The sequence below is a fragment of the Antennarius striatus genome, chromosome 20 (genome assembly GCF_040054535.1).
Source record: "Antennarius striatus isolate MH-2024 chromosome 20, ASM4005453v1, whole genome shotgun sequence".
Classification (NCBI taxonomy): Eukaryota; Metazoa; Chordata; class Actinopteri; order Lophiiformes; family Antennariidae; genus Antennarius; species Antennarius striatus.
The window spans coordinates 5574784-5590188 of record NC_090795.1 but is presented as its reverse complement, the minus strand read 5'-3'; the positions used below and the strand labels follow the sequence as shown (position 1 = coordinate 5590188).

The 15405-nt window shown below is 40.3% G+C and overlaps 1 protein-coding gene across 11 annotated transcripts in view; it reads right to left on the bottom strand.

Moving 5' to 3' along the window:
* Positions 1-15405, bottom strand: part of si:ch211-285f17.1 (sickle tail protein homolog) — a 98934-nt gene that overhangs the window by 68748 nt on the left and 14781 nt on the right. For 3 of the 11 annotated variants that reach the window (XM_068343604.1, XM_068343612.1, XM_068343606.1), the window contains exon 1: positions 9958-11095. The exons of 1 other annotated variant lie outside the window; for it this stretch is intronic. In XM_068343604.1, the coding sequence (XP_068199705.1) occupies positions 9958-10279 (322 nt within the window). In that variant the 5' untranslated portion in view covers positions 10280-11095. Of the gene's footprint in view, positions 1-9957; positions 11096-15405 lie in introns of those variants that run through there. 7 more of the 11 variants (XM_068343610.1, XM_068343597.1, XM_068343598.1 and 4 more) reach the window with 4 other exon arrangements.

Sequence of the window (15405 nt, the reverse complement as noted above, 5' to 3'; positions counted from 1 at the left end):
GCAGCACACGCAAACGCATACACATCATCACGTGTGTTACACAGACATGATAGTCTTGAACACAGACAACCTCGAAAGGTCAGAGAAAGAACGATTTTAGAAACAAGGATGGAAAAACAGAATTAGTTTTTTAATAAGAGAGAGGAAAAACGGCAATGTCGCAGAAAGCATTTTACAAAAATGAGAAAAACAGTTATCTATGCATTGAATTTGTCACCTTCATTATTGTCTTACATTGACAGACCTGAGAGTTTATAATTCAGCGCACACAGGTCCTCTCACTCTGACAGTCATTTCAACAGCGACGTCTGGCTGAGACCTGAGGAAACGATGATCACAGTGGTTTCTGTAAGCCTGGATAGCAAAGTAGGCATACTTTGGAAACTGAACCAACTATATTTTATTGGTTATCAACTGGTAGGACATTACATCATCATCTGACATCAGCGCTCTAACTTTGAAGCACAAGGATGTGACATACACACAACCTGAATCCCTTCATTTGGATTCGGCTATTTGTTTCATTTTGTCCTATTTTGTGAATCCAATTTTATCTCATCAGATTTTCCCCTTAGTTTGAAATGTGTTATATGAAGATGCCTTTTCTTCCTTTGATGAAATTCAATCCTCTTACTGTACAATTCATACATTAAACTGGCCAGAATTCTTTTTGACTTGTTAGATATGAGTTGTTTCGTTGCAGTCACTACTGAAGACAGAAAATAAGAAAACCCCCAACCCCTCCAAAAAAAAAAAAAAAAAAAAAAAAAACTCTCTCTTGACTCCTGGCATTCTTTTCAGAAATGATCTGTGAAATCTGCACAAAAACAAGAAAAGTTTGCAAATAGAAGCAGTCTGGATTTGTTTTTGTGAGCAAACGCTGATGGAGTTGACACACTTCTCCCACGGAGTTGAATCCCTGACTTATCACTTTCATATTTAAGAAAATGCTGGCAACCTACTAATCTGAAGGGACCCTTTGTTGAAAGAAATTCTCACTCAGGGCTACTTAAGCCTTTATTTGTTACAATTGTATTGAAGCAAACATATTAAAAGGCAGATTCCTGTGAGCATCTTCGCTGCTGCTGGGGGAACAGATACAATCAGACGGGTCAACAAAAACCTCCATAGCAACCACACATGTAAACACAACTGTAGGTAAACACACGTGTCCATTAAATGCGTACACCTGACAGAAGAGAGTTTGTGATTACAAGACGCACAAAGAACACAACAAAGTAACCATGACGATAAAATGTCACAGACGGGGAAATATAAGTGAATTAAAAGAGAAAATGACATGAGTTCCTTCCGCAATTTCTCTCCTTTATTTGTCAGCCTGTCTTTCCATCTACCAGCAAAGAAAAAGGTAGAGGGAGAAGGAGAAAAGAGGACGACACATCAGTGAGATTTAATGCTGTCTCAACCTGCTCAGCACTCCTATCACACGTACATCATCAATAATGTTTACGAGCAGGTGACGGGGCCAAAACACAAGGGTAAAGTGTTGCTCCTGCTGGAACCACAAACTTCCAACCTGGGTTTCTTGGAACTTCCTTTCTGTTTTTTATTTTCTGTGTTGAATTGAATTTCCGGCTAAAGAAAGTGAATTCAAACACTAGTCGCTGGCTTAGAGATCTGTCTCTGACAGAAAGAATAAAGCCCCCCGAGTCCTAAAACTGCATCACAGATAAAGATTCATCAACAGGCAGCGCTGGAATAAATTTTCATTTTTATTGTTTGCTGAGCTGAGTGACTTTCACAACAATCACTGAGCATTCACAGACTGTTGGTGCTTTCCATGTGGGTAAGTGGGACAGGCAAGGGCATTTCTGGGGCACTAAAATCTGCTGTCCCAGTAGGTGGCACAGAAAATCAAAGTAAAGCCAAGAGTGTTGTTCCTTTTCCTGACCATAAACCACAGCCACATTTTCAAGATCGCCCATAAAAGCTTTATGCCCTGTCAGAGAACTCAAAAACATCCAATGTTACAATAAGAATTACTGGAGTTTGAGAAGTGTTCATAATTAAAACAAAAATGGGCATTTCAAAGGAGGAAAGGTAAGGAAACGAAGGAAGAGGGGAAAGCACAAGAAGAACTGTTACCTTGTGGTAACTAAATGTTTGTTACCTAAGATATGATTTCAACGAAGACATTTAAACATAGTTTTGAACACAGCCTCCTTTTCATACATGTTTTAATGTATGTTGTGGCTTGAGGTCATGACAAAAGGAAATGACAACACAAAGAAAGACAATCTGTTCCCAAATGATTTGAAAGGTTCCTACACGTGTTTAGAACCTCAAGAAAAACAAATAAAAGAATAATGGCTAATGGAAAGCAGTAACGCTGTGGTAATTCCAGGAATGTGAATCTTAAAATGTTGATGCTGGGAATAAAAAAAAACAAACCTCAAAATATCTCATCATGAAGTATCACACATGATTAAAAGAGCTCTATTGCTCTGATGTCTAGACTGAGCCCAGCAATGGAGTCAGCATGTTGAGATGAGAGCAATACCGATCCCCTCATTTGAAAGGGAAATATCATATTTGCCAAAATGTCAAACTATCCATTTAATTTTGTAAATTAAATGGATAGTTTGATTTAGGTGGGGCATTATTTTCAAATCTCTAGATCACATGTGTCAAAGTCAAGGCCCGGGGGCCAAATGTGACCCGCCACATCATTTTATGTTGCCTGTGAGAGCATCAAAGGTCAAAGTGTCTAAAAATAAAAATGTCAATAGCGCTTTGACCAGAAACTCCATTTCCCACAATGCAGTAATTAAACCCATTTTAACTCGATTTGAGAAAAGTTAATGTCCTAACTTACAGTATGTTTGATGTTATTTTTCTTTATTCACTAGGATAATTTGATCCTTGATTGATGGAGTTCTGTGGGTTTCATAACCTGACAAATTAAAAGGATTTATGTTAGAACAGAATAACAAGCAAACATATTTTTTCTGTGTAACTTTAATGTTTGTTACTTGAATAAGTAATAAATTCAGAGTTACTGTAATTAACTTTAAGGATTAGTTGTATTTATTTTACATTACATTGAGTTACATGTAGTTACATTCATTAATTACATCTGGCTTTTTGAGGACAGCCAATAAGCAGATGTGGCCCTCAGTGAAAATGAGTTTTACACCCCTGTTCTAGATCACTGGTTATAAAAATTGGGATTTAAGATTAATATTAAGAAGCTTTTATTGTTATCATACATGGTAAAATAAAATTGCAGGGTTAAAATGGAGAATTAGGACTTGTGCATTGCTCATTTGATCGTCTCAGTAATGTTCATACGGAGAGGTTATTTTATTTTGTGTTTTTTTGGTTATGATGTAGAATTACATAGAAGAGGCATCCCTGTGGCATCCCTGTCGGACGCATTGTCTTAACAACCTCAACATAATATTCAGTGATGATGACAGATGGGTACTGGCAGATAAACTAAACATTAATGAAATATCAATGAAACGTATTAAATGAAAATCCATGATGCCACGAAAAAAACAAACACAGCAGGGGATTCAATTAGGATCCTCTGAACACCGGAGAGGAAAGTGTCTGAATATTTAGAAGTTTGTTTGTGCACATTCGTGCAATCCAAAAAGCAAACGGGGAGATGGACACAGATTCATACTAGAAGTGTTAAAGGTGAACACTCACTGATTTCTTCATTGGCTCTTTGAGGGGACGCCCTGAGCAGGTCCTTGCATCGGCTTACAGAGTTACTTGTCAAGAAAGTGGGCTGAGATAAAAAGTTAAATAGTAAAATAATTTTTAAAACAAGACAATTAATGTCACATATCTAGACCTAAAAATGTTTATATCTCGACAAGGACAAAACAATTTGCACCGAAGAGACTAAGGTTTTGATCTTTCCTAATTCTGAGATGGAGAAAATGTTGATCACGTTCAACCGTATCTCTTTATTCCACGGCCACGAAGAAGCAAATATTGTCCTGCGTAACACCCCGAAAGAAAAACACACCAGCTCAAACAAGATGGTTTACTATACAAACTCGTGAGTGGTCACGTTACTGAAGCTATTTCTTCTTGCTCAGTCGTCCGATTGTTGTCTGTTTCAGTCTGAGGGATGAATCACATCGAAACATCTTCTGAACACACACCTGGGTCAGTGAATTCACCATTAATTCACCGACTCCCATGCTCTTAATGACTCATCGGACTTCTCTCATTCTAATGGGAAGTGAATTGTCAGCCAGAGACATTGGTGACTTGTCTCCTGCAGCTGAGAAAATACTGAGCAGATGTTGCTTCACACATTGTGGAAGAGTTAAAGTTCTTTAGTAACTTTTAAAACTCTCCAAACTGACTCAGATGAAACTGATGAATAGATGAGAATTGTCCAGCTTTTCTTAGATGCTGGTATTTCAAAAGCTTTACTTTTCAATTTAATTGCCTCCACCTAATGGGGTTAAGCGATCAGTTAATTTTGTTTATCTGTTTGTCAATTTGCAGAATCATTTTCACGAGGCCTGTTGGGGGAGGGCTTCACGTGCAGAAAAGAAGAACCCATCAAATTTTAGATTGCTTCCAGATACAGAGTGTTTTCAAGGACATGTTCTCACTTTTATTTGCCTTACAAGATAAGTTGGTGTTTTTTGACTGTTGTAGGTACTGACTGCATTTTTTCCCCATTCCCCCCCCCCACTCTTGAACACTGCCATACGTCTGAAGAAAGTCGTTTTGATGATATAAATGTTTGGAGTGCAGACCTGCCATCAACAACGCATCCCTTCTCACCTTGTCTGACTGATTCCACAGGAGGTTATTTTAGATGTTACCTTCATTTACAAAGGTAACTGGCCCGAGGTGGTAAGATGAAACTGTGATTGAGAGATAAGTCAATGCAACCCTGACAACACTGGAAAAGTACTGAACAATCATATCATTGTAAGGTATTTCATTCTTAAGGTTTATCTGTTCATCCATTTAAGCAGTCATAACAGTGTTGATCATGTGTCAGAGGTGGGTAAATGTGACTTTTCATTGAATTGCATAATTATTCTGTACTTGTGTGCCAAACATATGTTTCACGTGATTGCATTTAGATTTTGATGTTAGATAAACTTCTAGTTATAAATTATGACATCCTGACAAGTCAGGAGATAAAGTACATTTTGAATCAAGCCTGTATGATTTAAATCCAAGCCTGAACATCAGATTATAAACACAAATCCATTTATTTAAGAAAATGAACACACTTCACTTTATCAAAAACTTTTTACTTCACATTAGAATCCAGCCCGGCGCAGCAAGAGACGCCCGTTTGAAGCCGGATCTCAACTTCATCTGAACTGACACTGGATTGTGTGAAGGCATGTTAAGCAGAGCTGGGTGTGAAAACATGTGAACTCAGTGTTATGGTTACACTATTGTGCTACTTGAAACTTTATCTGAAAGCTGGCAGGTCTGTGACAGTTTGGCCCTGGCAGAGATATGCACTAGAGTGCCTTTCTAGTTTCTCCTGTTCCACTGCTCCTCTTCCTTCAAGTACAAATTAGCTAATCTGGTACTTTTCTTTGACAACTGGTATCAAGGCATGGGTTACAAAATCAAAGGAACCCATTCAATGAATGTTTGTGGTAGCTGGATGAAGTTGGGGGGGGTTATTAAAATTAATTCTACATTTAAGGACAAAAAATATCAGCTCAATCACATAAAAGGCCAAGTCTGGACACTGTAGAAGAGGTCTCTCTCAAATTACCTTTTGGCAAAGGAAAAAAGCCCTTTCAAGAAAGCGAATAGCATCTCAGAAGCTTTAAAAAGGTCAATTCTGTAACAGATATGTACATAAAAGGGTAATCAAAATTGATTTCCAAAGAGTCAGAGCTATAAACCCGTTTTATTGGACTCATATGTGTGGGGGCAGAGAATTTTGTTATCTTAACAACTTTTGCCTGATAGTTGTCAAAGAAAAAAATCACCCGGAGAGACAACCAGTTGTTTAAAGAGTCACAGGAGGATGCCATTAATGTAATCCCTCCTCATTGATTCAATGTCAAAGATATGGGAGATCACCACCTCCCAATTCTTTATTAAGTTATTCCCAGCATAAAGAGACTTTTTTTCTATTTGTTTAAGGTGGTAAGGCGTCTTCTGCAAAGAAAGTAAATTATTTGTTTCATTCATACTGTCAACATCGACTACTTTAGCAGAAATGAAGTAAAACTAACTCTTCTCCGGCCAATTATTCACATGCTGATGCTGCTAACCCTTTTGCTGTTAGCTACACTCATACATTATTGTACCTCCAACAGTAAAATGTTGAAATAACACTCGACAACAGGCTGAAGCAACTCTTCACATACTGATGTGGTGATAGATCTTGCAAAACATTTAAGAGGCAAGAAACAACAGAGCACAAATGTCTGAACGAGAACAGAAAATGCAGACGATGAAGATGAATACCCCCCTCACATGCACGCATACACACACACACACACACGCACACACACACACACACAAACACTACAATGACATTCTCTGTTTCATTTATTGACTCACCTTCTCAATCACAAGAGGGTGAGGTCACCCAAAAGTACGAACACTGGCTTTATCTCAAGAACATCTTGAAAGCAAATCCTTGCATGATGGGACATGGCATCAGAAGAAGTGATAAACTTTCAAGTTGATGTAGAAGGGGAAGATTGTGAGGTTTGAAGATAGCAAAGATTGATGGGACAGCAAGAGAGGGGTTAAGTCTTAAAGCTGTCCGAATCCTGTCATCAACTTTTTAGCTAACTTTAGTTAGATGACATTGCTTTGGTAATACATTCTACATCTTGCAAATAGTCAATAAACTCCCAAGTGAGGGATTCAAAACCAAGACGTACTACAGAAAGTTTTGTTACTGTATACAAAGGCCCATAAAAAAAAAAGTCTTCTAAATTCAGCGTGAAAGAACTTCTGCTACATGCAGTCTTGAATTTCACCACGTCCAACACCTTTGGAAGGAATTTTGTGAGCTTGGCCTTATTGGCCAACACAAGGGCACGACCTCACTAATTCTCTTGTTGTCCAATGACAACAAATCCCCAAAGCCTGTTTTGAAAACTAGTTGACAACCTTCTCAGTTGGGTATTACAGTGAATTATAGTGTATACATATGGATGTACATTAAGGACTTGAGATGTCAGAAGGAATGGTGCAAATCACTGCAACATCAAGCAAATCACAGTCACTCCCAGCCTCACAACGGATGGTTTATATGTGAAATGTGAAATCTGTAAACTTTATTTTTTATATCTGCTGTCAGTTTCAGATGTAACTATAAAATTTAATGATCTAATTTAGGTAAAAGACTGTATTCAGCCTATACTGTTAGTCACACTTCACAAGTCTCTGTTATGTCTTTTCTCATTCACTAAGTTCATCATCTCATCAGCCTCTTCTTTTTCATTTTGTGGCCCACCAGATCCAGCCAGCTAAGGGTTAAGGGTGAGGTACACCCCAAAGGAGACGCCAGCTCATTGCAGGGCCACACAAAAGACAAAGAACCACTCACACTCACACTTAAGGACAATTTTATAGTGACCAGTTCACCTGAGCTGCATGTTTTTGGAGGTAGGAGGGAGAGAACCCACAGAAAGGAATCAAACCAAAAACCTTCATGCTGTGAGGCAACAGTGCTGTCCACTGCGTCACAGTGCCACCAAAATTTAGTTTTATGACATACAAAAATTTTACTTCTTCATATCAATGCAATAGACAGTTTGATTGTGCCAAGTGCTGCAAGCCTTTTTAAAAAAAAAAGAATTTAGAGTGAACAAAAACTGATTGTTTCTGTAAGCCAAATGTTGCTGAAAGGTGGTTTGATGCAATGTCACACAGTATCAAAAGTGTCTTGTATTATAGCCTCTCTGAACAGGAAATGTCAAACGGATTTCACTTTTGGTGGGAACTGCTACTTTAAGACTGAAATTGGGCCCTCTGGCAAGCAGCAGTCAGCTCTGAAGCTTTCACACAGTGAAAATGTCACCTGTCACACACACTTATCGTCTGCCAGTGCAGTGTACATCAGCTCTGTGTGACCCTGTGGGCCTATGCTTTAGCTGCCGTCATGCCCTGTAACTAGCATTAGCTGAGGAGTTGGGAGACCTGGCCCAGTCTGAGCCCCTGCAATGTTACCCAGCCTGTTTGTGTACCCGTGGATAGAGAATATGATGAACTGCCCCCAAGGAGGGAGCTATTTAAGATCCAAATACACATGTAGCACATGGTTCCATGTAGCCAACAGCAGTGTCTCAAAGTGAAAGCCTTGCATGGTACGTAAAAATAAAGCGTTAGATATAAAGAGCTGTGTGCAACTAATGTTAAAGAGACTGGACTGAGCATTGCCGTTTGAATGTGAAACTTCAAAATTACTCATCTCCAAACTCACACTTAGAAATGAGCAGCAGGGCAAAAGCAAAATGCAGAAAATAGACACAGTTCATCCCTTCTTTTTGATGGTTTTTGGTGACATAATGCATATGATATGTGGGCAGACATGAAGTTTCTCAATAACTGATTCGAGAGCTGTCAACGTACGACAAAGAAGGAATGAAGAGGAGGAAGATAATCAAAGGAGAGGGTGTTACCGACGAGAAAAGACGAGGAGGAAACATAACGAAGTGAGCAAAAGAACATTGAAGGGCGACAAGATGAAAGAAGACAAAAGAAGACATACAAATAAACTAAAAAAGTTAGATATAAAAAGTCAAATTTCACATTCCTTTTTTAGGATGAAATTCCGTGATACCTCAGCCTTCTTCTTGGAACAAACGAACCTGACCTTAAACCTTAAAACGTGAATGAGTTCTGCTTAAAAGCTATTTATTTGTTGTTTTTTTAAAATGACTGGAAGCTGTACAGACAAGAACATCTGGTTTCCAGCACAAACCTGTCCTCATATAAGTCATAACCTATCTTTACTGCAGCGAGGGACGCAGCTCAAGACCTGTTGATTTCCCAGCATGCTCTGCTTGCATTCCTGACCTCCTTCTGTCATTCTCTTACTTCACTCAACCCCTATCGCCTATGTCTAACCCCCATAGACTTCCCAACTGCTGTCATTAAGTACAAATATAAGCAACAACCAGCAAGTGTGATTCATTGACTGACAGGAAACATTTCAACAGATGGAGAGAGAAAATTCCAGTGTGTCAATCAGACTCTTAAAAGTCAACGACAGTATATGCAAAGGGAGAATTTTGGTCTCTCCGCCTTCGAGGTTGAGACAAGACTTAAACCGCAAAAGCTTGTGTCCTGCAGGGTTGGGAATCTGGTGAAAATAAATGGAAAATAAATAAAAAAATAATGATAAGAACTCTTTTTCAACCTTTTTGCCCTACAAGATTGAGGCATCAGGAGAGCAACAGAGATTATTTACTGTTCTCAATCAGGGTCAGGCCCACAACATCAATGACAACGCAATCTATCTGTAAGTGACTGCACAAGTCCATTTTTGTACGGTACAAAAACTTTAATTTGGCTAAAATTGTAATTATTGTGAGACATTGTTTTGGTAAATGAAGAAAGTAACTGTAATGTTAATCAAGAAATGATTAAGACATAAAGGAACATTTCCAACTGCATGTTTTTTTTTTTGTGTTGTGACTTGCCTACCTAAAAACATTCCCATGCGTTTTTTAAAAATCTCTACATTTTTTGCCCGTTAATGGTAGATCCTTGACGTGCGACTCCCACCCATTGCCACAAGGCAGGAAGGAGGAAAAAAGACCTAATCCATGTGGTGCTCAACACAGTGAAGTAGCATTCAGAGGACACACGACAGGCAGATCCTAATCCCCTTCATACTGAACTGACCAACCAGTGATGTCAGATGAGTGGGAAAGGAAAACAAACCAAAAACAAGACCAAAAGACTGTGGGACACAACTTTCACATTGCATTCAGATTCGTTTTCTGCATTACTTACTGTGCACAAATCCTTGACTGGTGGCTTTAGGTGGGCTGATCTTTGTCTTAGGAGACTCCATATTTTGGCCCTTCTCACCTGGACTCTGGCTCGAGGCCTGAGTCCCAGTCTGGGTCTCCCTCTGTTCTTTGTCCTGTGGAACAGCAGGCGTTAAAGACTTCTGTCTGCTCAGGATACCATCAGTACCTGCCCTCATCAGTTTTTCTCCAACACTCAGCACCCTGGCTCGACCGGCCGTGCCAGGGCATTCCTTTCTGGGAGAGGGCAGCTTGGATCCGGCCCCAAACGAGGAGGGCCTGGCCAGCCTGGAAGCCTTGGACATCCTGCAGGTCAGTAGAACAGTCTATCCCAGCCAGCGTGACTGAAACTATGTCCCGTGGGTAGTCCGGGGTTCCTCGTCTCTCAATGACTACGACTCTGTGACTCGCCGGCTCCAGCGTGTTGCAACTGGCTCAGGTAGGCTGAGAGGCCCAGAGGGTAGGCACTTTTGGGAAGCCCAGTGGGAGGTGAGCTGAGGATGAAGGGTAGGAGGTTAACAGCTCCTCAGAAGGTGTTCTCTTCTGCTGGCTTGGCCTCCAGGGATCATCCTCCAAAGCAAACAGTGCTTGCGCATGTGTGTGGGGGTGGGGTGTGTGTGTGTGTGTGTTTGTGTGCTAGTAAATAGGTGTGTGTGTGAATGAATCCGTGGAGTGACAGGACGTGCCTTGCCAAACGCAAACAAAAACTTAGGTCTCCAGTGTCAGCGCATTCCAGCTTTTTAATCCATTCTCCACCTCTGTTTCCCCTTCGTCTTCTCGCTCTTTTTCTCTCGCTCGCTCGCTTTTTCTTTTACACTCATAATATGGTTGTCAACTTCTCCTACCTCATACCCAATAATTCTTTCCCAGGTTAACGTCCTCTCGTGCCTCCACTCTCCTCTTTCACTTCGGTTAACTTGCTCCTCTTGCTGATGCTCAGCGGGAAACCATTCCAGTGCTCCGGCAGGCAGAGATCAGAGAGAGAAAAATGTAGAAACAGCACCAGAAAAAGGGGCACCAGAGAGAGAGAGAGAGAGAGGGAGAAAGTGCTGGTGGAGACTTCACGGAGGAGCCCTTCTTTTCAGGTGCAGCTTCCCAAGCTGTTCCATATGTGTGTAGAGCGCTTCGCTTCATCAGCTGACCGCTCAGAGCAACATTCTGGTGCAATCACCGGCTGCAAGTCGTCCTATTTTCCCCCCCTTTCCTCTTCCTTCATTTTTTTTTATATCCGTCTCACAGCCTGTACTCCTCACATGTGATGGGATGTTCTGGCTTCCAGAGGCAGGAATGCACATATTCATGCACAACACACCAAGCCCTTCACTCAGTGGTGGAATTTACAGAGAATTAAAGAACGCAAAGGAGGGGAGCATTACAGCATGTGTGTGGATACAAGAGACAGACAGCGGAGCTGTTCTGATCTCCAGCACTGAAAGCATCATTTGTAACAAGGGGAAAAAAACACAGCAGACATTGGCTGGGAGAGACACAGCGAGGAAAAGTAGATCAGAGCGCTTAGACACTTCTCTTCCTCTTAACCTCTGTCCCAAAAAATAATCCACTACTCATCACCAAAAAAAATATCAACTCTCACAAAGTAGAAGTATTTCTTCTCTTTTGATGGAGTGCTTGGAACAATTATCTGACCCGGGAAAATTCCTTTCATAGAACAAAGCGATCATCGCGACACCAGCATTGTATAAATCATTTAGTTGGGTTTTAAAAAAATGTAAGAGCATTGAGCCATTACATGAAAAGCTTTTATGACCATTTTATAAAAGTGAGAACCAGTCCATGCCTGAGGTAAACATGTAATTTCATTGCACGCTATTTATTTCTTAGCTCTGCAGACAGGTCTGAAGTTTGTGTAATATTCCACATGTGAAAAGAACATGTGATCTAAAGCCCAAACACTGTTGCATGTTTACTGTCTCAACACCAGCAAATGGATTACAGCGAGTGTAAGGATCAAGCGGCTGTCCAGGCAACACATTATAAAAGGGCAAAAATCCACACGGACTGGGCCACTGGCTTGGATTTACATGGGGACGATTTCCCTCTAAACATTGGAGCTGTGGCAGTACAGTTAAAAAGACCCAGGTTAAAAAAAAAAGAGTCTGATTTTGTATTTTACATGCACTGTCATGTTTTATCTACAATGCACGGCGATACATCGATCGACATGTTCGATGTGTATATGGGGATTTAGGGGTTAAAAAAGCATTCAAATAGGTCCTGTGCTCCATGTATATAAGCCTCCCTCTCCCAGATGATTGCCTTTTAGACTACTAAGCCCTCTCAACACAATGGCAGCGCTCGCTGATCGTATACATATGAAATATTAATCATATTGCGACATATCTGCGTGGATTTAGATAAAAAGTAAAGCAGATTGACCTACATACTTTCTTAGTAAATAGTTCTCAAAATTGAAGGGATAAAACCCTCCTGGGGAAACTCTGCCTGTGTGATGGATTTTTGAAAGAGAGAAAAAGTAAAGTCGATGGAGCTACACACGAGATTAAATATTAGAATTGTACCAGATTATAGTTGTGGCACCGGTTTTTCCGAATTCCACTGTGTTTACAGCATGGTAGTACGAAGGATTATGTCGAACCTGAGAAAAGTTGACCATGAAAAAAACACAGAGAGTGAATGGTAACTCTCTCATTCAATGGTTACATGGTGCGTTTGTGTGTATGTGTGTGTGTGTGTGTGTGTGTGTGTGTGTGCGCGCACTGGGAGTAAATGAAAGCCCTCTGTGTGGAATGGATGCCTCCCAGGCACCAAGCCAGTCCGAACTGTACGCAGAAGTTGGGAACTCGGTTCAAAGACTTTAAATAACAGAGCGTTTAGAGATGGATATAATTTGAGTTTCCTAATTAAGCCTGTGATTCTGTGCAATGTGATAGATCATAAAGTACATCTAGGTATCAAATGACAACCCATAATGTGTGCACACTACCCAGACATGGCATCAATTTGCATTTGAGACCAGAAGTGGAATACAACCATGCAAAAGAATTTGAACTTTAAACAAACTTATGAGAGGTGGTTATCTGAGGAGTTGCATTTGCCTCTGACAAAATGGACCCGATTGACAAAGCTGCCACTCATTGGTCGTCTTTGCAGCTAGCCCTGGCAATAGAACAAATGCATTCAATACAAAAGAGCTCACTACTCTAGTACTTTTCAAGCAGGGAGAGGGCAGTTGGGGGTTGTGTGTTAGTTGTGGAAGAGTAGGAGGGGATGGGCAGAGAGTATGGAAATATAACGCAAAGATTCCCACAAGTTCTGGTTTAATTGCTTATGGTCCATACTGTATGGAGGAGGGGCTATCTGACATATTTAAGACCGACGGAGGGCTCAGCAGGAATTGTCTGAGTGCCTCTGTGGTATTTCTCTAATTAACTGACTTTTCTGTCTGACGATTATTATTTAACCGGGTGTATTACAAATGACTCCCTCTCCCCAAACGGAGCTCAGGTCAGCGTGGGTTGGGCTCATTATATGAGCTGTCCATGCAGAATCTGCCATTTGCTTGCCACCTCTCAAACTCAAGGGAAATGCACTGGACCATAAACTATAAAGTGTAAAGGTGCTATAATCATTTGTAGACTATCAATAGTCACATAGTATGCACATGAAAAGGGTTACTTGTAAAGATGAATCCAGAGAGGACTATTTTCTGACTATACAGTTTCTGTAAGCACTAAGGAGTCTTATAGCATGTGTTAACATGTTGTTTTAGGCCCCAGCCTCATAATTTCATTGTTTTTTATTCATTTTTATTGCTCTAATAGTCTCAATTTCATCAGCAACACGTGGTTCCTTTGATAAAACTTTCAGAAACAAACTGTCTGACCACATTAAACAGCCAATAAAGTTCAGAACATAGCGGAACATTCAGCATCTGAGGAGCCATGATAAAGAACTAATAGTAAAAACAAATGTTATAAACAAATGTGACTATTGGATGTATTCAACCAGCATACCAAGTCCCTTAGTACGTATGTCTGTGTAAGTTTTCAGTCATTCAGGTCGAGGTAAATCTCATCCAAGAGGCTCCTTCAGTTCAGAACCAACATGGTGAGAGGTGACGTCTTCAACCAACCTAAAGCAAGTCCTGTTGATTCCTTTTTCTTATTATTGATTTAGTCTATATGATACTTAACTTTCCAGTTAAATCAGGTTTCACATTTAACCTGCAGAAATAATGTTTGGGGAACTTGTTGGCACCATAAAATAGCACACAGGGAACACAGCACAACATGGATTTTAGAATTTACTTTTTACTCCACAATAATAAGTATATAATATGTAATAATATAAGTCCAATTGATTTCCTATGAGCTTGGTCAACTCTTTAGCAGCTGTATTCAACAGCTGGTTACTAACTTCCTTGGTAAATAGTTTGTTGCTGGGCCAGAGGTGTGAAGAAGAGATTTTACTGGAAACAGCTGCCAGCTGTTTGTCGACCTAACAATAAAATAATGGACCTGAAAACTTGGGTGGTAATTATTTGTAGATTTGAGTGTCTCTTTTTACTCATAACCAGTATTCATAATCATTTAAAGATACAGCAACTTTAATTCTGTGATTGGCTCTTCATAAACACAAAGGCCAAGTTTATACTGGGCTCTTCATAGAGCACGAGGTTGGGGGGGGGTTTGGTGAGACAGTGGGGGGTGCAACAGTGAGTGAGCTGCTTACCTCCCCGCCATGGATTAAGGTTGAGTGTGTTTTCCATGCCCCCAGGGGGTTGGTTGTTTCTTTTCCTGCATTCCACCTCAGCGCAGCCTCCCGACCATATCATGAGTCATTACCGACTGTAGCATTCACTCAACATCAGTTACTGAAGCCACACAACCTCAAAAGTATGCACATGAGATAAGATAAGATATAAAATAATCTTTTAATCTACAATTTATTTGAGATTTCTGCCTAATGTAAAATAGATGTAGTTGATTTCACCCAGAAAAGCATCACAGAGAGGTAAACTTTAACTGAGGCTACTGTAAAACTTGATCAACCCAGAATAATAACATTTTCTCCATCAAGCGAACAATCAATCATTCATCAGAGAGTTTTAGTAGTTTACAAACTCATGAAACTATGATTTGAATCTCTAACTGGAACACGTAGCGTGTTTTAAATTGGTCAACAACAACTGTTTTTACTGCTTCCCTCTCCTCTTTAGCTCTTGCCATTTACTGCTCCTGGGCCCCCCGGTTAAAGAAAAGTGATCCAAAGGCATAAACTAAAGCTATAAGACAATGACACTCACTGACAGTTTTGGGACCAATTAGTTTTAGGACTCTGCTCTTCCCTGAGGAAAGTCACCAAAATATATCGGATTGTAAGTCACAGCACAGGCATCAGAAACGGTGGTGGAGATGCTGCCGCTCATTCAGCTGGTCAGATGAGACGG